The following is a 24,736-nucleotide window of genomic DNA, read 5'->3' on the forward strand; positions in this document are numbered from 1 at the left end:
ACTCATTAAAAAGCTGAAGGATATGATAAAATATCTAGGTTAAAATAGCCAGTTGTATAGCTAAACGTTCCTCAGATATGACATTAACATGCTGCTTACATGGAAATGCATCAGTCATAATAGAAATTCTAAAATAACATCTAAAGAACCCGAACTACATAATGAATACTTTAACTGTCAATATTGTAATTATGTTTTGTGAAAAAAAAAATCCTTCTTGAAAAACTTAACAGTACAATTTTGGATTGCTGGATTTAAATTGCAACTGAAAGGTCATGAAGGCCGGACATTTGTGTGCATCTACTAACTACTGCTATAATAATATATAACAATAACAATAATAACAATAACAGCAAGTTTAATGACTAACCATATTAGAAGGAGATTTTAGGTAGTGGAGGAAGTTTTTGTTTACCTTAAACTACAGAAATAGCATCAGAAAAATGTAAAAGTGCTCATTATGTGGAATTATTATTATTGTTATTGATAATATTATTGTTGATGAATGGAGAGCGAACAGTGTTTCAGTACAGAAGTGGAGCAGATTTTGAGCACTTAAATTAACAGTTGCTTAGTTGAATCTCACCAATGCATCATATTTTATGAAGTGAATATATCCTGTATATGTAAGATGTAAAAAAGAAAAAAGTAATTTGCTAAAATTACTATCAAGAGTAAATTGTAGTGACACGTAATGGAGTTGAAAGACAGAGAAGCACGAAATGAAATATTCAAAGAAAGTGTATGTACCTTAAACATGCACTAAGGTGCAATACTTTAGGAAATCCACTCTCCTCCACTGACCAAAACTAATGATAATGAATTATCGCCTCTAAAAATGTTGCCCACACTTTTCTTATCTGGAGCTGGTTTTCCTTCTATTCAGTGACCAGTGAGGCATGTAAAAAAAAAAAGAAAGAAAGAAAAGGAATAAATCTTTCTCTTCGAAAATATGCAATCATTCTCCCTACGTTTAAATCAGCTGGAGGTCACACAGTAACAGTAAGCTGTGGGGATGCAGGGCTGAATAAATGGAGGATACAGCACCTTTTTATTCACCACTCCATCACTGGAGTACGCACGAGTTGGTGTGTGTGACTGTGTGTGTGTGAGAGAGTGAGAGAGTGAGCAGGGTAGCCATAAAGAAACCCAACTCCCTCCCTCTCTTTCTCTCTCCCCCTCTCTCTCGCTTCCCTTTTTCTCCCGTCTTAGTCAAGGACAGTTTCGCTTTGGCACGCTGGGACCGAGGCGCGTCTGTCAGTCCGTCCTGTTTTTTTTGTTGTTGTTGCCTGCGCCGCCTTACTACACGGGATATTTCTGATTGGCTCGTCCCCCTTCCTCTCCTCTTCTCTCCTCTCCTCTTCTCCCTCCTCCCCCATCTGTGATTGTATGTAAATCCGGTCGGGACTGAGCCAGTAGGTGAGGTTGGGGCTGGTGGCTCCTACCTCGGTGGCGCACACGAGACCCGAGAGCGGCCGAGGTGAGATCGCTGCGCGGTCGGTCGGAGCTGTCCACTGTGTCCGTGGTGCTGAACTCTGCTCTGCGTTATTCTGGGAAACGGATTAACAACCTCCCCGTTCGGCTGCTCGTAGGCGCAAACTTCTCCCGAGGACAGATCCCTCTCTCTGTCTCTCTCTTTCTTTTTCTCTCCCCTCCTCTCCATCACATCGGGAAATACTCTACACCCGCCGTGGATCTGACCGGAGATTATCATTAATTACACTTTGTTGAGAAGTGTTGCTTCAATCGACTACTCTTGTTTGGATTATCCATCTGGATGCTTTACATTTGGACACACAGGTAGGCACCCTTGTGTGTGTTTTGTTTGCTGTTTGTGGAGTAAATGTTAAACCCCCCAGTCCGAGCAGAGAAGTCCCCCCGTTTTCTTTCCTTTTTTTCTTCCCTCCTGCTATCAGACACCGAATGTTATCATGGGTTCGGCGCCACAACTCTTTTCCTAATAATCCAGCAGGTCACTCTCCTCAGAGAATATCTCCTAATCTACTGCCTTAAGCTTTTACCATTTCAATTTAGCGGGCGCCAGGTTCCCGGAGGCTCACATCAACTGATATCAGCACATCTGAAGTTGAGATTACAGTTATTCTGCCAGGGCGCTCACACTGAGGCGCAAACGCTCCCCACTGTAACACAATTACTGTTTTATTTTGAAACGACTGGAGGCACGCCACATTGCCCAGAGCTTTTAATTTATCCGCGTAGTACTTAGTGTGTTATTTTTTCCTTGGCACACTAATCCTTGAGTGACACCGTTAGCAGCAGAGGGATTATACTTTTGTTTTTCATCCTCAGCTTTGCGTCCTGACTCATTTGGCAGTATGTTACAGGCTGGCCATGGCCATTAGCTGCGTTGTTAGCTGGTTTGGGAAGGAAATTTCGGGTCATTTGTGTGGTTATTATTGTTACTATTTGGCTTTTAATCTCCCCTATGGTGCAGCAGATGGAGTTAAAGTGACCACAAAACCAGATTAAATGCTGTTATCGATATACGACTTAGATTTGCAGCTTAAACCCTTTGACATTCATGATTATATATTATAATGTAGAATAGTGGTGTAACTGTGCATTGACGACTATTTCTTTCCACCCAAAGCATTAGCTGACAATCCTTTGACTTAAGCCACATTTTCAGTGCTGCTTTCACAGTGTGGCATTCCTTCTTTTACGCAAGTTACTTGTCTGAATACCTCCCGGACCTTGCATTGCAAGAACATCATGGTGGCTTTTTATCCTTTACTTTGAAAATGAATCGGAGTGATTTTGTGGTCAAGGCTGAGTCGCCTTTTGACAATTTTCTTTATTCACACGAAGTGCAAAAAAGAAAGAATGTGCTCTGATACATACTTTAAGTCTTTAGCGGACTGTGTATTGTACAATTTTGGGATTCCTTGTAACTCATGAGGCTCACAGACACAAGCAGACCCAGCACATTCCTTAACTAATTGAAAGAGTAATTAAAATTCCTGCCGAGAAGGAAGTTTGAATGCTACAGAAAGCATGCAGTTTGAACGATCAGCCATCTGTAGGCCTCTACGATCCAACTTCAATCCCTTTATTCCTGCAATGCATTCACTTTATCTTTCAAAACCCTGTGAAACCACATGATAGAATCTATTTCCAATGGTGCATTAGATAGATCTGTGGCTCTGGTTTTCAAGGCAGCACTCACTAATTGATTCTCCACTTGAATACGAACTAGGGACTAAGAAACGTATAGTTGATAAGAGCTATAAATTGAATATATATTGTACAGAGCAAAGGGGACACTCTTGATAAACACGCTAGTTTTAACAAATAAGAGCCTTGGTAGAAGTACTGATATATGACTGTTCATTTTCACAATGACTCTGGAATGATACCATTCTCAGTTCACAGTCAGTTTCAAACCCACGACAAGGCAGACAAAGCCAAGCAGCAGCCTTCAGAAAACCTCCACAAACATTTTGCTCCTGTACACCAAGAATAGAACAAGTCTTTGAAGTTATTAGTTTTTTTTTTTATCCAATTAAGCCATTTAACAACAGGTAGGAGGTACTTGCCAGCTGAGCAAGTATGGTGTTAATGGATCTGCTCTGCTTTTTATTACAATGGCTTTCTTTCAGCACCACGGGGAGGCAAAGACTTTTGAGTCAATAATGCTTTTCACTGGAAAGAAGGGAAAGGGGGGAAAAAAATGCTGGGAAACCAATCAAAGCATTTTGGATCTGAGAAGAAAAACACTCAAGGGTGTGGGCACCCGAGTAACGGCTACAGGTAGTGGGGGGCAGATTTGGATGATATGACAATAAAGCTGCACGTTGTGGGGAGGGGGAAATTGCCCTGCTGCTGAAAATGGCAGCGTTTTAGAGTCGTCACAGTGATCTCAGGTGTCCTGACATCACAGCGGGCTCAGAAATCTTTGCCAATTACCCTCTGAGTTGTCTTTATGGTCTGTATTAGAGAGCAAACTCATTTGAAAAAGTATATCCTCTCCATATTCCTCATGTGGATTTCTGTACATGATGCAGCCACAAAGGCTGCGGCTCACTTCTCCATGCCAAGGATCAAAAGGTTTTTCCGTTCCATCACTAATATTCAGTATTGCCCTCTTATGACCACTCTGCTGCCTATTATAGCAGCTACGATTTGCAACAGGGACACTGAACAAATGTAGTGGATGAAACTACAACCCTGACAGCTTCCATTTAAAGAACAGACTTCCAAAACCCATTATGTATGTGTGTGTGCTATCTCCGCATGCCCCTACTGAACTACATATTGACAAGATGCTCTACTATCGCATTACAGAAGTTTTTGAAATAGATTTTCAAATTAACACATTACTTAGCATGACAGCATTGACAGAGAATTGGACGACAGACATAAATTAGAACAAATTTACATGGATTTGCAAGCAACACAATGAGATAAACACTGCAGAGTGGTATGTTTACAAATACTGGGGGCTCCATTGCAAAGTTCATTAACTCCTTAGAATCAGGCCAACACTGACTGTCAGCATAGATGTAGATTTTGGAGGGTGAATATGTCACAATCAATATTTAGGATGCCTGTATTTGTCCACCCATATATATATATATATATATATATATATATATAAACAATCTTTTAATCATTTATGGCTTAAAAGTGTTTTATTCTTGCTTTCAGTCAGACTCTGTAATGCGTGTGATTCCTAAAAACCATCCCAAAGCAACTATCAAGACTGGGACAGGTTCTAAATGTGCAGCAGGTTTTTGGAAGTGAACAGAAATGTTGCTGAAACACGCATTCCTTTTTAAAGTCCACAAATTCATGTGTTAATTGAAATTCCTCATTGACGCCACATGCACATTTAACGAGGTTACTTCCCCAAACAAAACACACAAAAGAGGACACAAGAGTAAATTATGCCTATATGTGTGCTGGCAAAGCAGAGATAATATTAAATGAGAAAAGCTGATGTACAGAAGAATACACACTTGAGCACAATATGGGATGTCTGAGAGCCTTACTGTATTATATTCTGTTATTTATTGAGTTGTCCCCGGCTCCCTTTACATAAATAAAGACTTTTTCACCATAGTTTGAGGTAGGAAAGGCACTAATTGGTGCATAAAAATTCAACCAGAATGCAGGAAATTAAGTAAAAATGTCCTGTGGAAAGTCTCCAGACACTCCACTTCATTTATCCACACCAGTGCTTAAATGAAACCTACACTGATGGTTGTCAGACATTATATAGACATATATAAATTGTCATTTCTCTTCAAGGTACCAGAGAGATGTTCCACTGGGAGAATAGCCAGCATAGGTGTTGCATGTGTGGTAATGGATTCCAGTAGTGAAACAGCTGAGTGACATAAAAAAACAGAGTCTCATTTGTGCCTCCATCACATTAAAATAAACATAAAAGAAATCTCGTTTGCAGTAGTAAAAGCCTTAATGGGGACTATTTCTTTCGTAGAAGGTTCGTCTAAAGTGCAGGACTTCGTTCCTTCAAAGACACATCACTGTTGATTTCAACTCTTCAGCTCTGTGAGCTTCACAAAGTGTCTTCAATTCCCCTCTTTTGTATTGAGGAGTGGAAGTAATTTCAAAGATGAACATCTCAAGACTTAGGCAAACAAAACAAAACCGCTCGAGCTACATTAAAAAAATAACTTCTTTTGCAAGTAAAAGAAATAGCCTCTGTATGAACCCAGGGCTGGTTAATATAGAAAAAAAAAAAACACTGTTTCCAAAGTTTCTGTCGACACCTGCAAAGCTCACTAATTATCAGGTTGTATCTCATTTGTTTGTCATTTGTGGTTTGAGATGTAATTTAACAAACAATGTTTTGTCTTCAGTGCAGCATCTTTACTGTCGGCCTGGCAACCAGATAGTGCCAACGAGACTCTAGGAACCACAAACTGTACACTACCAGTATCAAAAAGTGGTTTTGCTTTTAGTTTTTACATGGTGGTGGTTATACAATGTTCATTTGTGAGCTATGGAGTTGCTAACAGATGTATTTTTGAACTTTTTAAAAGAACCAGCTGCTGCAGCCCCAACTCAATGTCTATCATACAGACTTAGTCGTGGCAACAATCCTCTCATTTCACACTTGACAAGAAAATAAGCAGAAAATAAGTCCCCAAATATGCAACAATTCCTTCGGTTTGAATTCTGTTTTTTTTTTTTTTTTTTTTTAGAGAACCCACCGGTGCTGACTGTGAATTTTATCCTGAGTACTTTCTCAGCTCTTACAAAGTGACGCCTGGTTTCAGTCACAGTTCTATTCACACCTGAGAGTTGCCCATTACAGCCACCGTGACTCCACTGGAGCAATTTTGAGAGTAAAGCACTTGTATAATGGTCCCAGTGCTGTTTGTAGAGTGTTTACGTCTTGAAATCTCTCCCAGTATTTTGCTTGGTTGGTTAGTCTGGGTTTGACCAGCAACTCATGGTATGAAACGCTGCTGTCCACCTTTCTGGCCATCACACTGAGGCCATTTTCCACAACAGGAGTCACACACAATACAAGAAATCGACTGTATATATACAATTAACATTGAAACAGTTTTTAAAAAACAGAAAAGGCTCCTTGAGCACACGGAAAAATAAAAGTTAACCCAATGAAAATCTAAATTTCAAATGTCTTGTTTTGATACGCCAAGTGTTTGCTTTCATGTTTCATCCCTCAATAGCACAACCCACCTCAAAAATGACACTTGTAACATTGCTTTCCCCTTTTTCATCTCCCTTCTTCCCACTCCGTGCCGAGCTTTAACTGCTGCCAACTCCCATCTGTACGTCTCTGTGTCTGTCTTTGTTGTTCTACTCTTCAATACGTGGAATCTTTATTGTGCAGTAGACCCACACACACTGAGATATGTTATTCTGCTGCCACGTTTAGGAGACACTACCTCCTGACACTCTTTTCTCCTGGCAAGCAGAGGCTTGTTTGATGATGTGAAAAACATTTTTTTCTCCCCCTCTATTGTGCACATTGCATTTTTCTTTTATAGGACTTCACTGTTGCTTGAAAAGATGTACACAAATGGAAAACCTCCTTTCATCGCTGTGCTCTATTTTTTAAGATGTGGCAGTTATGGATGAGAACAGCTAGGATGTAATTTAGATTATTAGTACAATTTGCTGTCATGTGCAGGATTGTGCAGTCTGTGTACAGCCACATCAAACTGGTAACATTTCCACCGGATCATATTTCTTCTTCTTTTCTTCGCGGATCGGTAGCAGATAACAGTATGAGCCTCTATCTCAAACAGCTCTGGATTTCTGAAGCATGACCTCCTCCAATCCATGTCCTGATTGAACTCCAAGTGGATTGTTAAATTGTTATTGTCATCACCCATTTCATACAGTGCAGCTGAACAAGGCTTTTGTGGCTTCTTTTAAAGATGTAGCTGGGTGAAATATTGACACTGCTCCTTGGCCGCTGGTTAAACCAGAGGAGGAGAAGCACAAACAGTAGCGGCATGGGCTTCTGTTGAGCACGCTGATGGCGAATGTGGCTTGAGGTGTTTTGAAATATGTTTGAGTGGGTTGGGATGTTGGCGGCATCAGCCAGAAGCAGGTAGGAGACATAACAGACTGCCTCCGAGATAATAATGCTGTTGTTTGCTGTTTGTTGGAAGCGCATGACACTTTGGGAGGCGGGCGTCAGGGTGGTCTGACCATGCGTTGCATTTTAATGATATCGCAGGTTACAGTTCACTGTTCACCGCTGCTGTGGCCAAGTGTGACGGCATTGTCCCGGGCACAGTGCAGTTGATCAGATCAGGGTGATTATGTAATGATAGTTAACAATGGCAGAGCCGTGTGCCTCTGCCAGACTTTTCTCTGCAGTGTTGTAGCGACAGCCTGTACGTCTCCACTTTCGAGACGGTCCATAAATTAGAAGCCGATAATAGAAAAGTCAAGGTCTTTCCTGCTTCTACCTCGTATGGAGGGACTCCTGCGATCATAAATGATTGTAATGTGCACCATATAACGTCCAAGTTTCTGTCACACGTTTGTCACACAGAACTTACAGGTGCACTCTGAAGTCGGTGCACATGAAGGTTCTCTTGGAAGTATTTTGCGATGCTCACTCATGCTCTTAATTGGTAATAATGGCATTTTTTTTGGATGAATTTGACGGGAAAGTTGAAAGTGCACAGTCGGCTGTTTATAATTCTCAGATGCTGAAGTCGACGGAAATCCCGTGCGTGACAAAAGACGTATTAGAATCACTCTATTTTCTCACTGCCTGCTTTTTCAGAGCTGTGATGACACACACACTGTGCACACACACTCCGGGGATGAATTAGTTCAAATTTTCATACAGTACAAGCTGGCAGCATGGAAATGGTCACAGTGTGCTATCTGGCATTTCTCGGACTGCCTGGGTGGATCAAAGACACACGATACACTGTGAGAAAACCTCGAGCCTCTTTACAAAGCCGGGAATACTCCTACTAGGAGATAAAGCTCTTCTAGTTTACACTTATTTTCTAATCGGAATGAGCATTTAAAAACTTCAAGCACATTCTGATCACACTAACTTTGATTCTGACTCTAATTTCAACAACAAAAACTTTGATTATTGTCTTCCTCAGCAGGTAAAGCTGTGATGAAGTCATAGATGTTGATTTTGTTTAATCCACACGAGCAATTTGAGGGAATAGGTTTGACATTTTAGGGGAATGTTTTTAGTTTGCTTGATCGACTCTCGTGTGAACGATAAATACAAGCGGCTGCCAGAGCCACACTAGTGTAAGTAAGCAGACTGAAGGTTCACTCCTGACAGTCCAACCAATGTCATAATTTTAACAAAGTAATTAATTAGCTCGGTAAAACCCTTAAATCATTCACGTCCAGCAATTTTGCACAGGGGACGAGAGGGGATGAATCTGGTCTATTTAGCATGCAAAACATGTCTTTTCTCTCAAAATGTTTCCACCTTGTCTAGACAGAAATATTACACATCCCGTTTGCAAAGTTCAGGAAGTAATGTTGAGCGCCTGCGGGGTCCCTCAGTCAGTCTGAATGAAAGCCCACGGCCCATAACGGCAAACATCTACAGTCCTGCTGAGAACAAAGCAGGCTGCAAAGTTAGAAAGACATCAGAGGCTCATTAATGTTCGAGTGATTGGACGGCTGAACTCTGGTTACCCTCACAACTTTCTGTATGTTTAGTCTCCCCTAATTCCCTTCCCTTATGTACCTGTCTCATATCACTGTGATTCCAACCGAAATTCTTACATACACCACGTTCAGTGTAAGACTCAAGTCTGACTTAAATGAGATGCTGATGTTCCCCGAGAAGGGAAATACCTGGCTTGTTTTGTTCCCGCCGTTGTTGTTGAATTCCAGTGAAGCACCTACTTTCTGAGTGCGAGGATCATTGAAATTCCACATTTGATTTCAAAAGTTTCTCTGCCTAGATTTGGACTGCCTGCCAGGATTTATAGCAGATTAACTTTGAAAGTGATTTAGCTCCCAGGCTCTGCAGTCGCTACCAGGGCAGAAAAATAACTCTTTCTCCTCCTCTATTTCCATCCTTACTGGCTCATATATTCCCACGTTCACTGAATATTCCCTCCCCCTCAAAAAAATGCAAAATGGGATCTGTTTGTGTGCCCATAATCGTGGCAGACTGAGTGTGTCAAAAGTTAATTAGTGGCTTGGGTGTGAGAACAGATAATTGACAGCCGTGTAGGCATAAATATAGAGGAGACAGAGTGCTATATAGGCATTATCCAATCACACACACACACACACACACACACACACTGCTCGGTAAGCACAGACGCATCTGTGACGTCTCTCCTTCGGTGGTGAAATGTAACCCTGGTGCTCAGGGGATTTAGTGGGGAGGCACAATACGCCAGCGTCAGTTCAAAGCTCGGTGTTATCACATTTTATGCGTATGGATAATATCTGAATGAAATAGATAACAGCCTCATAAAATGGATGGGGGATAATGAATTATGTCATCACAACATGCAGCCAACAAATTTACACAGGGGCCTATCGCCTTCTTTATCCGTCATCTGGTGGCACAGGGATGCACTGCTGTTATCCACTTGGCATTTGGAGCCATCAGCCTGTCTAATGAGTCGGAGATATTGGAGCAGTGCTATCCTGAAGGGTTCCGGACAAAAAAAAAAAAAACTGCAGAAGCTCTTGAAATATTCCCTCTTGTTATCATTAATTCATATGATAACCACAATATTTAAATCAACTGAAACTGATGGAAAGGAAACATCTCTGAAACTAACAGATAGTGTAATTTTGGGGGGAAAAAAATTAAATGCAGCTCAAAATAAAGACATACATCTTGTCTTGAATGAATCTAATGGTAAAAATATGTCATGAATAAGATTTAACAACCATGGAAAAGCATTAATTAACACTTGATTTATTCCACATTTGTATAATTTGAGAGAATATAGAGTTGAATGTATAGAAATGACTAATATATGAACAAACAATCTAAATAATCATAAATTCATCAAACATATGTCACAACATATACTATTATCGCTTCAGTAAAATAAACTCTTGAAAGTAAATGAAAACACATTAGAAAAAAACTTAAAACTTAAATCTCTCTATGATTAAAAACAGGCTTATTTCCATTACTTAATTGGCATGGAGACGCACATACAAATTTTTGTCCTGTCTGTGGGTTCATCTATCTTTATATACAGGCAAGGCAACTCCCTATTGCCTCCACTGAAAAATCCATCAAATTTCATTGATATTTTGATGATGGAACACTGAAATGCTGTCTCACATTAACTATGCAATAACCTGCCTTTAGTCAGCTAGCCTGCCTCTATGCCCTTTGTTACATCTTTGATACATTTGTTTTAGGATGCTTTTATGTTTTGGGGATTTTTGTTCATGTTTTTGATGTTTCCATCTATCTATCTATCTATCTAGAAATTTAAAGCTCTATTATTGAAAAGGGACAATGTTCAATAATCAACACTGAAATAAATATAAATGTATTTGAGTTGGCCACGAGGTTAATAAAGACTCTAAAATTAATACTCATAGTACAGTATATACAATGGTTAAATCAAACTAACTGCTGATAAAAGCAATTACGATGCAGACATAAAGCAGATACAGTTAATAAATATACAGCCTGAAATCGAAATGAGGAGCCCGCTAACAACGGAGCAGCACCTATATTCTGGCCCTCCTCGTATTTATGAGCAGCATACTGTGGATTTGCCAAACTCTTCCGTGAGCAATAAATGTGTAGCAAAAAAAGATGGATCCCTTCTACTCATTTACAATTAACTTTTTGTCCTGCTGCCAAGTCAACACACAAACTAATCTCACATAAGCATCTGGAAATGTGACTGACTTAGCTGGAAATATGAACATTTTTATTCATTCTTCCACCTCCTGTAGAAGACGTTTCAGTGGTGGAGGCACCGGGGGATTCTGCTCCTCACTCTGGGAAGTGTCTCCTCCTCAGACAGTGGAGCAAGTCGAAAGTTATTTTATTTTGTGTACACTTACACTCCAACCACAGACACATTCCAAACAAGTAGCTCTATTAAATCATATAAGAGAATTTTGTAAGAATCCTCAAAAGAGTCACTCTGTGGCCATGTGGAGCAAAATCACTTGATCACAAAATAGCATCATGCAATAACCTGTACTAGTATTTCAGCAACTAAAGCTGTAGGTTTTTTCATTTCATGTAGAGATAATTCAGGTTTTTTTTTTTATTTGACTTCAGCTAAATCCATATAAAACTAAATTTTATGGCACAAAGTTGGAATAGGCATTGCAATCATGTTTTAGATCTGGCTACTCAACCAAATATTATGTATATACAAGCAATTAAATCTTAGAATAAAGTCTCTCTCCTTTGAATATGTCTATTTTAGACCACACATCTTTCTATCTCGTTCTCCGTTTCCACACTCACCCCTCAGGCTGTTCTCAACACATCACCTGGGATGTATCTAACACACACAACCCTCAGCTCTAGAAATCCTGCTCACACATCCAAACATGCACAGAAATGAGGAGAGAGTAGCGGCTTCTAAATCCCACAAAAACTCACACATACTTTTAGATCAGTTAACCCTCACACACACCAAAGACCAAAAGTCACAATCTGTCAAAGATCAAAGTTCTTACGCAGGCGAGAAGCCTGGCGTGAGTCCAACTCACGATTTTCATGCCTTATTGGAGATCTACTCTCCCTGAGTACTCTCGGAAAGGGACCCCAGGGCGAAGTACTTCCTTTCCCATCAGCTCTCTACCAAATTTTCTGTCCTACTTTACTGTGGAGCTTTACCAGCAGTCTGCAAGCGGACAACTGCTTCAGAGGAAGATTTGCACTAAAAACAGCAACAACAGCTGACTACAACTAACAAATAACCGACAACAATCATGCTTCAGCCCCTTGTAATCAAATTTGGAAGACACAAAGTCAAATCAATTTTGCTAAATATGATCATTTGTATTTAATAAATCATCAGAAATACAAGGAATAAATTAATGCCTTTTAGCTTGTAGAAGAAAACAGCCTGAGGCTTTCTGGAAAAAAAAAAAAATCTCTACATGTCCTCTGGATGTTCTCTAATCACTGATAGATTGGCCAAGGTTTGACCTGTTTTTCTTCAAAAAAGCAGAGACAGGGTAGGCATCCCGGATGAGCCCCCAAATATATCCAAATACTGGCCACACATTCGTTTTTTGCTAACCATTGGTAAAATGAATGTTACTGTTAAATCAGAAGACATTCTAAACATTTTCAGTAATATCTAAAGAATTACAAGGTTATTGCTCTTAAAGTCAACTAGAAAAAGAAGCTCTTTACTTTGTCCTTCAAAAAGTTAAGCATGCAGAAGAACACGAGTTCTGAAATCATTTACATCAATCCCATGACCACAGATCATCCCGAAAACTAATGTTGTTCCACAATTCCATACAATTTTACATATGTCCCATCTACAAGGCTGCTATTGTCTTCTGTAGTTGCCACACACATAGGCTATAATACATAGTCGATGAGCATCTAATTCGGAAAGAAAAAATAAGTTAAATAAACAACAAATAACAAGACTAAACTTTGAAATAGAGTTTGCTTTCCCAGTTCAGAATGAGGATTGTCGCTGTCTTGAAGCTCCTTATATGAGACACTGAACTGTGGCTGGTTAACATCGTGGTTGCGAACGATGAAGTCAGTTTCTTGATTTGTGCTTATACTACACAATATTCTTCCATTTTTGGTCACATGAAGGCGTTATGACCAGATGTAAAGATAACAATCACTTATTACATACCCTACATTCATGAAACAATACAGGGGGTCCTCGGTTTACGACATCCTCACCTACGGCGTTTCATCATTACGTCGGAACTGATTACGTGGAATTTGTTGGCGAGTGGAGCAGATGAATACCTCATCAGGCGGTGCTATAAGACAGCTTTGTTTACATTTGCCGGTTGTACGCCACCTTAGATTGTGCTATATTTGCTAACTTTTTGCCCTAGCTGCAGGTTTCCAACTAGTTAAACTCGTGTTTGCAAAATGAATCATGAATCGTAGTAAACTTGACTTCTTTACTGTGGCTCTTGATACACATTCCAGAGTGAAAACTGCAACAAAAACAGAATAAAACAACAATTATGCATGTCAATAAATCCTTTCGACTTAACCAGTAAGTCCAAAAATTAGGTTAAGTACTTATGACATTGCCTCTGTGGCATTTACACTGTACAGAGCCGTGCATCCAGAAAGGCGCGTACGTGTGTGAAGCTAAACATCAAAATAGCAGACAGGTAGCGGCAATTGTTCACCGTCAACTTAAAAAAAGGCTTTTTCAAAATAAAAGTACGTTGATAATTCTGCCTTAAGGGCAACACACCAAAGAAGTGAAATTAGATTTAATAAAATGCTCGGGGATAAGACGAAACACCAACGCACATCAGCATTATTAGATCAAGTTGTATAAACGGTGCAATACATTCTGGTATTTTCTTGGAAAATGACTCATACATGTTGGAAAGTTATTGGTATTGATGACTTTTATGAAGAACTGATCAATATCGTGATGCACGTAACGTCATTGTTTACATTTTGACTACATTCTGACTTGCAGCAAAAATAGACTTAGACCTATCTGTAGGAATGGAACTTCAACGTAAGTCGAGGACCCCCTGTATACCTTTAATTTGGAGAAGAAGCAAGTCCAGTGTTCACTTCCTTTTCGCTTCGTTTTGGTCTCCACCGCCTCTCACACAAATAGCTGCAGGGATAAATGTTCTACTGTGTTCTACAGCTAGTTACTAACTTTGTCTGTCTGCTGTTTGGTGCTGAGGAGGGAGTAGATGCTGAGTTTGTTGAGAACAACTGCCTGCTGCTGCTGGAAACAACACTGATTGCAGCAGTGACAATGAACCAAAAGGGGAAGGTTGTAGAGAGTAAGTCCAAAAGAAAGATGCTAAAATGTTTTGTAGCAACTATGAGCAACATCTATAGGATGATTATTATTAGTCAATAAACTTGGGGGCACGCCGCTAATTAGTCGAGCTGTTGATTATGATTTTCACAAGTCAGTGTAGTTTGACAGTTGAAAACTCTCAGCTAAAAGTCCACTTAGCAGTAGTTTCGGGCATTTCAGATGTTCATTTTAATTGCTGCTCGTAAATACTTTGTGGTCGCTGCCATTCCACCTTTGCCACCCCACTGTCCCACTCTTGATTCAAGCTATCTGAAGTTTCAAGCAGCAAGGCACACAATAGGTAAACACTGTTTGCCAATTTGATAATTTAGCAGAGCCTTGTAGTAAACTTTTTAAAGCTAGGTTCATTGGGCATGAAATCAACGGCATGCTTCATAACACACAGTCACACCTGAGAGCTGCCCTGAACAAGCACAGTTTTATCGACTTCTCGCTGAGCAGCCCAACTCGAGCAAATGGAAGCTAAGTGCACCTCAGTGATGGGCAATAAGGAGGCAGCAAGTCACTAACCTAATCCCTTTTACATGTATCTTTTATTATTTTTGGAAGCTTTTCAATTTTGACCTTATTTGCTAAATCATATTTGTTTATTATTGACAGTATCTGACAGTCTTTGTGGTTATTTTGCATGCATTTGTGGGTTTTTTTTGTGTCTGTGGTTGTTTTGGGTCTCTTTGTGGTTGATTTGTGTGTCTTTGTGGATGTTTTGTGTCTTTTTGTGTTTTTTGTGTGTTTTTGTGGTTGTTTTGTGTCTTTTTGTGGTTATTTTGTGTCTTTGTGGCTATTTTGTGTCTATTTGTGGTTATTTTGTGCATCTTTGTGGTTGTTTTGTGTGTTTTTGTGGTTATTTTGTATCTTTCTGTGGTTATTTAGTTTATTTTTGTGGTTGTTCTGTGTCTATTTGTTGTTGTTTTGTGCATCTTTGTGGTTATTTTGTGTATAACTGTGGTTATTTTGTGTGTTTTGTGGTTGTTTTGTGTGTGTTTGTGGTTGTTTTGTGCATATTTGTGGTTATTTTGTGCATATTTGTGGTTATTTTGTGCATCTTTGTGGTTATTTTGTGTGTCTTTGTGTTATTTTGTGCATCTTTGTGGTTATTTTGCATGTTTGTTTGGTTGTTTGTATGTCTTTGTGGTTATACTGTTAAACGCTAAAACATAGTAGGCATAAGAGGCAAAATAATAAGTTTGACAAAAATAAAAAGGTTTACTGTGGTGATCGATTTTTTTAAGTAAATTGCAAGTTGTTTTTAAAGTTTGTTTATGAATTATGTTTATTTTCAGTGACACAGCAGCTTTGTGATGTGCTCCAATGAGTCCCATAACTGCCAGCTATTTGTTTGGTGCTGCTCAGTGGCCCACAGAAGACTGTGATTGTAATGGACAGCTTCCAGGTGGGATTGTGTGTAAAAATGAAATAAAGCTCATTGTTGCATTCACAGAAGACGATCGCACGGATAGTTAAAGGTGAGAACACTTTCTAATGCCTCCATAAGCCAGAGAATAGTGTTTACATCAGTCAGTTATCGCTGATCACAAACAAATCCAGGGAGAAGTCTGCATCAGTGAAAATATCCATGTCGCTTAACCGTATTAGTGGGAGTTAACCACTGTTGCTGAATGCCAGAACTAAAGCAGGGTTTTGTTTTCTGCTCTCGTCTCCCATGTAAGTTAATTCTGCTTGTTTACCAGCCCCTTGAAGGATGTACAGTGTCATAAAAGGAGAATGTTTTTAGTATCTTCTACACATCTTAGACTGTAAAGAAACATGCAGATGTATGATAAAGATAAAACGTACGAATAAAAAAACTGAACCTGTTCTAAATGAAACCAAACAAGTACCTACCAGACCCAGCACTGACTAAAGTATACAAGTCAAATGCATGAAAAATTAAGGCTTTATGTAAAGTCCCAGTAGGTGTTGTTAATTATTTGATGCAGTGCAGATGACCCATCTCACTTCAAGGACTCCCACTTCTTCACTCTGCACTTTTAGGACGATGTTACACTTCCTCCTCATCAGGGTGTTTTGACCTCCTGCCAACACATGCTGCATAATCACGCTGCCGTCCGTCTGTCATACTTCATACTCCTACAGATTATTAGATGAAATGATTGGATTTTTGGACACATAAGTGAATGTATTTGCATATTAATGTGGAAAAAACATATTTTCTTCAAATTGGTGAAATTCCTTACTGCCTCACAGTACCTTACAGAGCTGACCCTAACACCCACACATCATCAGAAAACTATCACGCTGAGGTGGAACATACACAAATTAGTGCATTAATTGAGCGTAATGAATTGCACCATTAGCATAGCTGGACATTTTGATATCATCTCGGGTATAGTGGGAGCTGAATTCCTCCTTTTTGGACAGTATCCTAACAAAACCAATAAATGATGGAGGCCATGCCAGATTTGGGCTTCAACTAAACGGACTAATTTTAAGCTTCGCAAACAAATCAGCCCTCAGATGAAAAGAGACAAAGAAACCAGAGACATTCTTTTCCAATCCTTTTCTATTCTTGTGTAAACTGGGGCCACCAAGTCTGTGAGGATTCTGAGTGATTCAGTATATCTAAGTAAAACTAATCTACAACAGGTTGAAGGCCAGTCAGTTAGAATTGAAGAAACCTTTGGATGAGGTGTGAAATATCTTTAAGATTCTCAAGCAAGTCCAGCTGCTTTGGTTTTCACACTTTTAGTTATTATAGCTACTATTACTGCTCATTGTTGTGCTGTGAATAACACAACTCAGGGTGCAGTTAATGAAGTCCATTTGCATTTTAACATTAGAACAGTAGTCTGCTGTTTGAGGTACGTTGATTAATCTATCACGAAGTTCTGAAGCAAATCAAAATGAACTGATTGCACCTATTTCTCACTGTTCAAGCCAGAGTCAGGCAAAAATTGAGAGACTACTGCAGCACAACCAAAGGTCACATGTGAGCGGGTCTGTGTAGAAACATGAGCTAAATATATTGAATGCAAATGTGACTTCCAAATATGGAGATCACAGGAAAATTAGAGGCTGCGCACAAAGCAGAAACCGTGTTAGCTGTCAGCAGATACAGCTGCCAGCACAGCTGGGAATCTGCAGAGGAAGTGCTCTCACAGCAAAAAGACAGCGTACATCCTCTCACCAAAACATCTGTCACCATGTCATTTTAGATGAATGGCCGGTGATTACACAATGATGGTTTTGTCAGAAGGTGGCATCTCACCACCAAATTTCTGGATAGATGACAAGACTGCTCATGTTGATGCATTCTTCTGAGACAAGGCTGCAAAGATGAGATGTCAGAATTTGAAATCTTTTTTTTTTTTTTAAAAGCTGTCTTTTCATTTCAGACTAAAATTGATACGACCAAATAATTTCAGGATTTCAGGTTCAAAAGAGAACATGGAGTAGCTCAAGGACTAAACATTTCTACAGAAAAAGTTAGTTTTTCTGAGCATCTCAAGACTGTTGAAACCAATTAGATAAACAGAAGAAGTGAGGAGAAGATTATAGATGCAGAGAGGAAATGTGTTTCTATACATAGTTTGTCTGCTTTCGAAACAATGTGTGAATTAATGGCTTCATTTAATTTGCAACGCTGACATTTCAACAACAAAGTAAATTCCCTGCACAGACCTACAGTGTTTGCTTGATGTCTGAATAAACATTGTGCGCAACTTGTAGCTGTCTCTAGACTTGTCTTGTATTCGTTACTTGTGACCTTTAGTCCTACAAGCTCCACCTGCTAGGTCCCGAACCAACACAAGGTACTACCCTGGGAACATAAACATTTCTAGGGGTCAGTTCCAACTGCAAGCAACCAAACATTCCTGCACACATTACACAGGGGAAAAAAATCTATATAACAGCTTTCATGGGTTCATGGAAAGGTTCCTGCTGAGAAGGGAAACTGTGTTACTCTGTGCTCCCTGTTGATATCACAGGATTGTGATTCAAAGAATATCACATTCATGACAGTTTTCACATTTGCAGTTCTAAGCACCTTGTTTATAGTAGTTTTCCTCTCGGAAAAATTCTCTGGCACATAGGAAGTAATGTGTTTTATGTTTCCAGCTGCTGCAACAGCTTGCAATAAACAGAAGGACTGGGCAGTTATCATGAGCAGCGACAGCCACGATGTCAGAACAGATAAAACAGCACAAAAGCACAGAAACCTCCAAGTTCATCAACAGAACATCAAAGGAGAAAAAAATGTGACCGTCTGGGCCAGAAACTTTGATGAACAAGTGATCTCTAGGAGCGCAGAGCCAAATTCTACACCAGTGGTAATGTAGCTCCCTGGTTGCTGCCAAAAAACAAAGCAGCTGTACTTATGCTTTACTGCACAGTGATAAAACACTGTGATAAACTACAGGGAGCAGCGCCGCAAAGTAGCACAGCACCAGCTATATTTGAAATCCTTTAGCTTATTACTACAAAAGCAATGTATTTTTACACATCAAAATTAATTATTGATCTCGGAAATAGCAGTTTGGCAAAACAATTCCTACGTGATATCCGCTTATTTGCTTTCGCTGGAGCTTTCAGCCATATCAGAAATTGTTTTTGTCATTCGTGGCATATAAAAGAAGTCCTGCCTGAACAAGATGTCCTGTAAGTGCCGTGGAGGAAACATCTATTGAGCCTGAATATCAAAATGGATGATTTTCTGTCTCCACTAAGACTGAGGAAACTCTAGTAACTGATGATGATCATGTCACAGAGCTGAAAATGATCAGTTTTTAGTTCTGAATCATGACCATGAACCTCAGATGTAAAATGTAGTAATAAAAGTTTAATAAACGATGATTCTAATTATGAATAGTTTTAAAAGATTTCAGACATTCTCTTAGTGAAATTTGACAACTGAGAATGGATAAATAAAATGTTAAGTTACTGTCTTGGTACACCTAATGATAAGATTCTTAAAGACTGAAATGAAATAAATCAGTGCCATTATGTGACTGTTAATTTTAACTCATTCATAGGACTTTGAAACAGTTACTCTCTTTTAATATCAGGAAAAAAAACACTAACAACTGGAAATTCACTCCTAACAGCCCCACATTTATCCTACACCATAAATGAATTGCCGGCACAGGCTTGTTATCGGTTTGGTAATTAACAGCTTTGATTTGTACCATCTGGAAGTGCACAGAAGATTTTTGGGACAAGTGAGCTGAGGAATGTTTGAAAGCTTTTGATTAATAAAGAAAAATCCGATCCTGAAGCTTTACAACACAAATATATCTCTGTTTTAATGAATGATTTACAGCCCGCACAGTTAATAGCATACAGTTATGAGGCCTGTGTTTGGAAATATGAGACTTGTGAAATGAAATGTGCGATTATACAAGCACAAATCTCTCCCCTCTCCCTATAAAGGGCAGGTCAAATATTAAACTGTCGTCTTTTCTGAAGGGACCGCTCTCTCTTGTGCTTCGGCCGTTGACCAGTTTGTAGTTTCACAGTAGAGATTTGGGGCTGAGCGCTTTGCCCAGGGGGAATCTGTGCAGTATTTTCTGAAGATTTTTGCCCCCTCCAACATCCTGTTTCTTTCAGCTGGTATGAGAATGTAAGCTTACAACCTAACATTCACCAGCTGGCTCCTCTAACCTCTAGGCAAGTGCTGCCACCTTTTTATGAACCCACTTTGACATTTATTAACTGACTCACTGACTGCAAGTCTTGCAGAGAGAAATGTAGTACGGTCTGTTTGAGTTGTTAGAGATTTCTACTCCTCTAGAACCACTAGAAAACCGTCAGAAAATGCCTTTTTTCCGGTGTCCTATGCAAAACTTTTCAGCATGTCCTCTTCAAACCTCAACTGTTTCATTTTCATGCGCATCCTAAATGCACGGACCACAGAGGCTGTAAACGTTTCTTTGATGCGGCGCAATATTACCAAAGCAGTCACGGTATGCAAGAAATTTTCTCAAACCCGAATTCATACAGACATCATGCAGAGGCATTACATGAATACTATATGAGAAGCTCATTTAGGCACGCAAGCCATTCAGAATCATCCCTCTGTTCTTTTGTTGTAAGGAACTGCTCCCTCTGAGAGACTGGCACAGTATTTCCAACATTTGTAAGAAGGAAGAGGGACCAAACGGAGGCACTACCCTAGGGGGAGAGTGTTGCCTGTGGTTCTGGACGTGCTTTGAACTTGAAGCAGTCCTTTATCAGTATACAGTGCTGCTGGTGATGTATGCGTGTGAGCATGGACTGTATGAGAAGTGCCGCGATAACTCTGCCAAATAAGACATGCTACGGCAGGGTGCTTGGGCAGCAAGCACTCAGCAGATGCTCCAGCGTTCTCCAGATATCGCAGAGGCAAACTGTAGTACTCCAACCGAAATTGATCTGTACATAGAAATACAGCTGAGCATGCTTAAAGAGATCAGCCCACAGGGGGTCAGGGATGCGTCAGCTGAAGCATATGGTGGGGGGTGAGAGGGGCTGAGCAGTTTATCTGCTGACTGAAGTTCCCCTCCAGTGACCTCACTGACAATTTGAATAATTTCAAACAGGCCTCTTTAGGAAATCATTGGTTTACGCAGCAAACTGGGAGCGACCGGCACATTCAGCAGCGAGCTGAACAGGCCCCCGTACTCCTGCTGCAATCCAATTTCTCAGCTGTACAGGCGGGCTTCATTTTGCCTGGAAATTGTCCTGGTGTAGATAGTAATTTTTGATGCAGGGGACCAACCACAGAAGCTTAGAATGCCAGTAAGGCCACACAAGTCTATGCACCTAGTCTGACTCTAACAATGTGTGATCGTCCTCACTGTGCAGATTTATAACTTCTGAAGTCAATATCAAGCCACACCCTGAGCAAATCCCATTAGTTCAACGACATTAATGTGTATTTACAACAAAGTAAAGCTCTTGGAAGTAGTTTTTCAGCAGCAGTGAACATTTCTAAAAGAGAACAGAGTGAGAATAGTTGTTTATATGGCACTAGGTATTTGTAGAAAAAGTGTGGATGTGACATCAAGCTGACAACAAGGAAGAAAATATTTAAAGTATGAAAAAATTAAAAATCCACTTCACAATTTCCCTCCAAGAAGTTTTATATTCTTAAATAAAGAAGAAGAAAATGTACCTCTTTGCAGTTTTACGTACAGGCGACAGAGCTGCACTGACTAAGTAAAGGTAACATGTCAATTGTCAAACATTCTGATAGTCAATGAGTTTCAGTTACTTTTTAAAGAAGCTTCTAAAATGTAAACACTTCCTGATCACTTTCCTCTGTGACAGCAAACTGGATATCTATGGGTTGAAGAGAAAACAAAAAATTTGAATCCATCATCTTGGACTTTAGGAAACACTGATGGACATTTTCCACCATTTTCACCAGAAAATGTAATATAAACCAAACAACTAAATAAGAAAAATATTGAACAGAATATGGAAATTATCATTAGTTGTAGCCCTAGAGGCAATGAATGGATGCATATTTCAGCAGGAAAGTTAAGAATATTGAATAAAACTTGAAAATATGAAATTAAACTTGAAAACACGAGATGACATTTTGAGAATATTAACTGTGTGCTCGATAACCTCGAAAGTTTTGAGGAGTTGGCTGTAAGTCATCCTTCATTTTATTGACAAACATTTCATATTCCAAATTAATTGCAATATTATCCAGTGTAAAAGAAAGGAAAAACAGAGTTAATCCCCTGCTTAAAATAAAAGCAATATCTGTGATTGAAAACTTGAAGAGTTTTACAACCTCGCTTGCAAATGAAACGGATTCAACATTAAATCAGGTGTTTATGGTAAAATAATGTCAAAAAGAACTTAGGCAGCTGGTTAAACAAAACTAACTGAAGCAAAATTCAAGATAAAAAAGAACTTTTCGGTGATGTTAAATCATAGACACAAATATAAGCATAAGAGGACTTTTCAAAACTTCAACATTTTGCTGAAAACAAACCAAAAATGAAACTAAAACCTCACTCCTGGACCTTATTGAAAACCCAGAGGAGAGTGGGACAGCACCCCTGCTCCTAATGTTGCTAAACAAATTGAATGCTGAGTGTGTGTAGATCAGGTTTAGTGTGTGGGCCTGGCCGAGGCCCCGAGTAGTTAAACAGGTACCTTTACAGTAATACAGCAGGGTTATCAGGAAAACTATACATCAAACCCATAACAAGAGGCAAGCTGCTTGTTTCTGCAATAAAATAGGCTGTAGGTCCTCATTTCTAGAACGATTGTTTTATTTTTTTGTGACAGTGTCTGGATATCTAAGGGAGCACCATATATTAGTGATTATTTATGCATAAGGGAGCATTTTGTGCACAATATAGCTTTTAAACCGTAGGTCGAGCACTGAAGCTGCCATACAATCTACATGTGGTGCCGCTCTAGAAATGCGGTTCTGAAACGCCATCCTCCCTCACTGCAGAAACATAATTGTTACGTGGAGCTGAGCAGGTTTTAAATTGTTCTGTTCCTCAGTTGCTTCCAGTAAATTGGAAGGTAGAGGCTCAGAGGATGGATTGACATTTTCTTCAGAAGAAGAGTGAAATGACATGGAGTCCGACACATCAGATGTAGACTTTGGGTATAAGGCTGCTTTTCGGCTGCATATTTTCATGTGACTTTCTTCTCCCCTTCCACTCTCTCTGTCTTGCTGTTCTGAAAATCTCCCTTGCTTTGGAAAAAACCTACCACTATAGCAAGTTCACCTCCTAGTGTTGAAACAATTCCCCCGTTGCTATTTTAAAGGGACACTGTCGCAGCATCCTGCGTTTAGCACTGCTCAAAATGACCGTAATTGATTTAAAGAAATACAAACAAAGCCAGAGCATTTATTTCTCCCTTAACCCTCCTGTTGTCCTCATTTACAGGCACCAAAAAATAATGTTTCCTTGTCTGAAAAAAATCCAAAAATTCAGCAAAAAACATTCCCCAAATTTCTGAAAACTTGCAAAACTCCAAAAATTCCAATAATTCCTTAAAAATTTCATTTAAAAGTTTGATTTTTAAAAATCCCCCAAATTTGGCAAGAAAATTCTTGTAAATATTTTCAAAAAATGAGCAATAATCTTCCCAAAAAAAAATCCTAAGAACATCTAGTGATGACATTTACATCAGTAAAACTTCTATTTTCTTTAAAAACATTCACATAAAAATCAACCAAAATCCAGTGAATGTTCTTAAAGAAACATTTTTAACATTTCTTTTTTCCACCAAAAAATGTTCAAAGATTTCCCAACAATGTTGAAAATGTGGACATCAGAAGTTTCACTGTGAAAATATTATTTTCACCCACATTTTTGAACTTTAAAACGGCTCAATTTTGACCAGCAGCACAACAGGAGGGTTAAAGCAGAATGATAACGAGGTGCAGTCAGACATTTCTCCAGCACTGACACATCACTGTGGCAATTGGATCTCACCAGGCGAAACTAAATGACATGTCCCTTTATATGGGAGCTTGATGAGAAAACCTGGGTTTACAAAGGAAATTGGTGGGCATCCCAGTAGCTAAACTGGTTGAACGGGCAGCCCATGAACAGGGGCTATAGTCCCCAATGCAGCAGCCATGGGTTTGAATCCCGTCCGTGACCACTTGCTGCATGTCCTTCCCCTACTCTCTTCTCCCCATTGTCTCTCTCTACTTACAACTATAACAACGACTGAAAAAAAAGAAAAATTGGGAGCCTCTGTCCTGTTATCTCTGACTGACGTCCTGTCGAAGCAGCTGGCACAAAACAAGCCTGGCTGTGATGAACTGACTTCATAATACACCCCTCAGCTCGACCTGCAGCAAGATCCTGTGAGCAATATTCAATGAACTGTTAGCACAAGGCGAATGCTCTTTAATTTATTGCTTTTCGAGGATAACATTAACCATCCAAGGTCACTCAATAGCACTCAGATCATATATTTTGCTCCACCTCCCAAAGCATTAAAGTTAATATTCACGTTTTAAAGAGTATTTTTTTATTTATTTATTCATGAGTACTTATGTGTTTAGCCACAGTGACATAAACAGCTCAATAAGAGTTTGATTTGCGGCATTTGTTCTGTTGAAACACGGTGTGGAGAAGTTTCGACTTTTCTCACAGCAGACAGACGTTTGACTTGTCATTGCTGAGGTGGAGCTGCTAACATGAACCATGGCTCTGGTCAAATCAGCGCATAAATGAGGTGGGATGTACAATACCAGCCCTGGAACTGGCTCACCTCAACGACACAGAGCCATCATTAATGTGCTTTTCCTGCTCTTA

At 39.5% G+C, this 24,736-nt stretch overlaps 1 protein-coding gene across 2 annotated transcripts in view; it reads left to right on the forward strand.

Annotated features, from left to right (window-relative positions):
- Window positions 1-1,196: 1,196 nt before the first annotated feature.
- fstl5 (follistatin-like 5) overlaps window positions 1,197-24,736 on the forward strand; it is a 195,700-nt gene continuing 172,160 nt past the window's right edge. Inside the window, exon 1 of one of the 2 annotated variants that reach the window (XM_022202159.2) lies at window positions 1,197-1,800. In XM_022202159.2, coding sequence (XP_022057851.1) covers window positions 1,778-1,800 — 23 coding nt within the window. In that variant the 5' untranslated portion in view covers window positions 1,197-1,777. The remainder of the gene's footprint in view (window positions 1,801-24,736) is intronic. The other variant, XM_022202161.2, reaches the window with a different exon arrangement.

This window comes from Acanthochromis polyacanthus, chromosome 10 (assembly GCF_021347895.1).
Source record: "Acanthochromis polyacanthus isolate Apoly-LR-REF ecotype Palm Island chromosome 10, KAUST_Apoly_ChrSc, whole genome shotgun sequence".
In the NCBI taxonomy this organism is placed as follows: domain Eukaryota; kingdom Metazoa; phylum Chordata; class Actinopteri; family Pomacentridae; genus Acanthochromis; species Acanthochromis polyacanthus.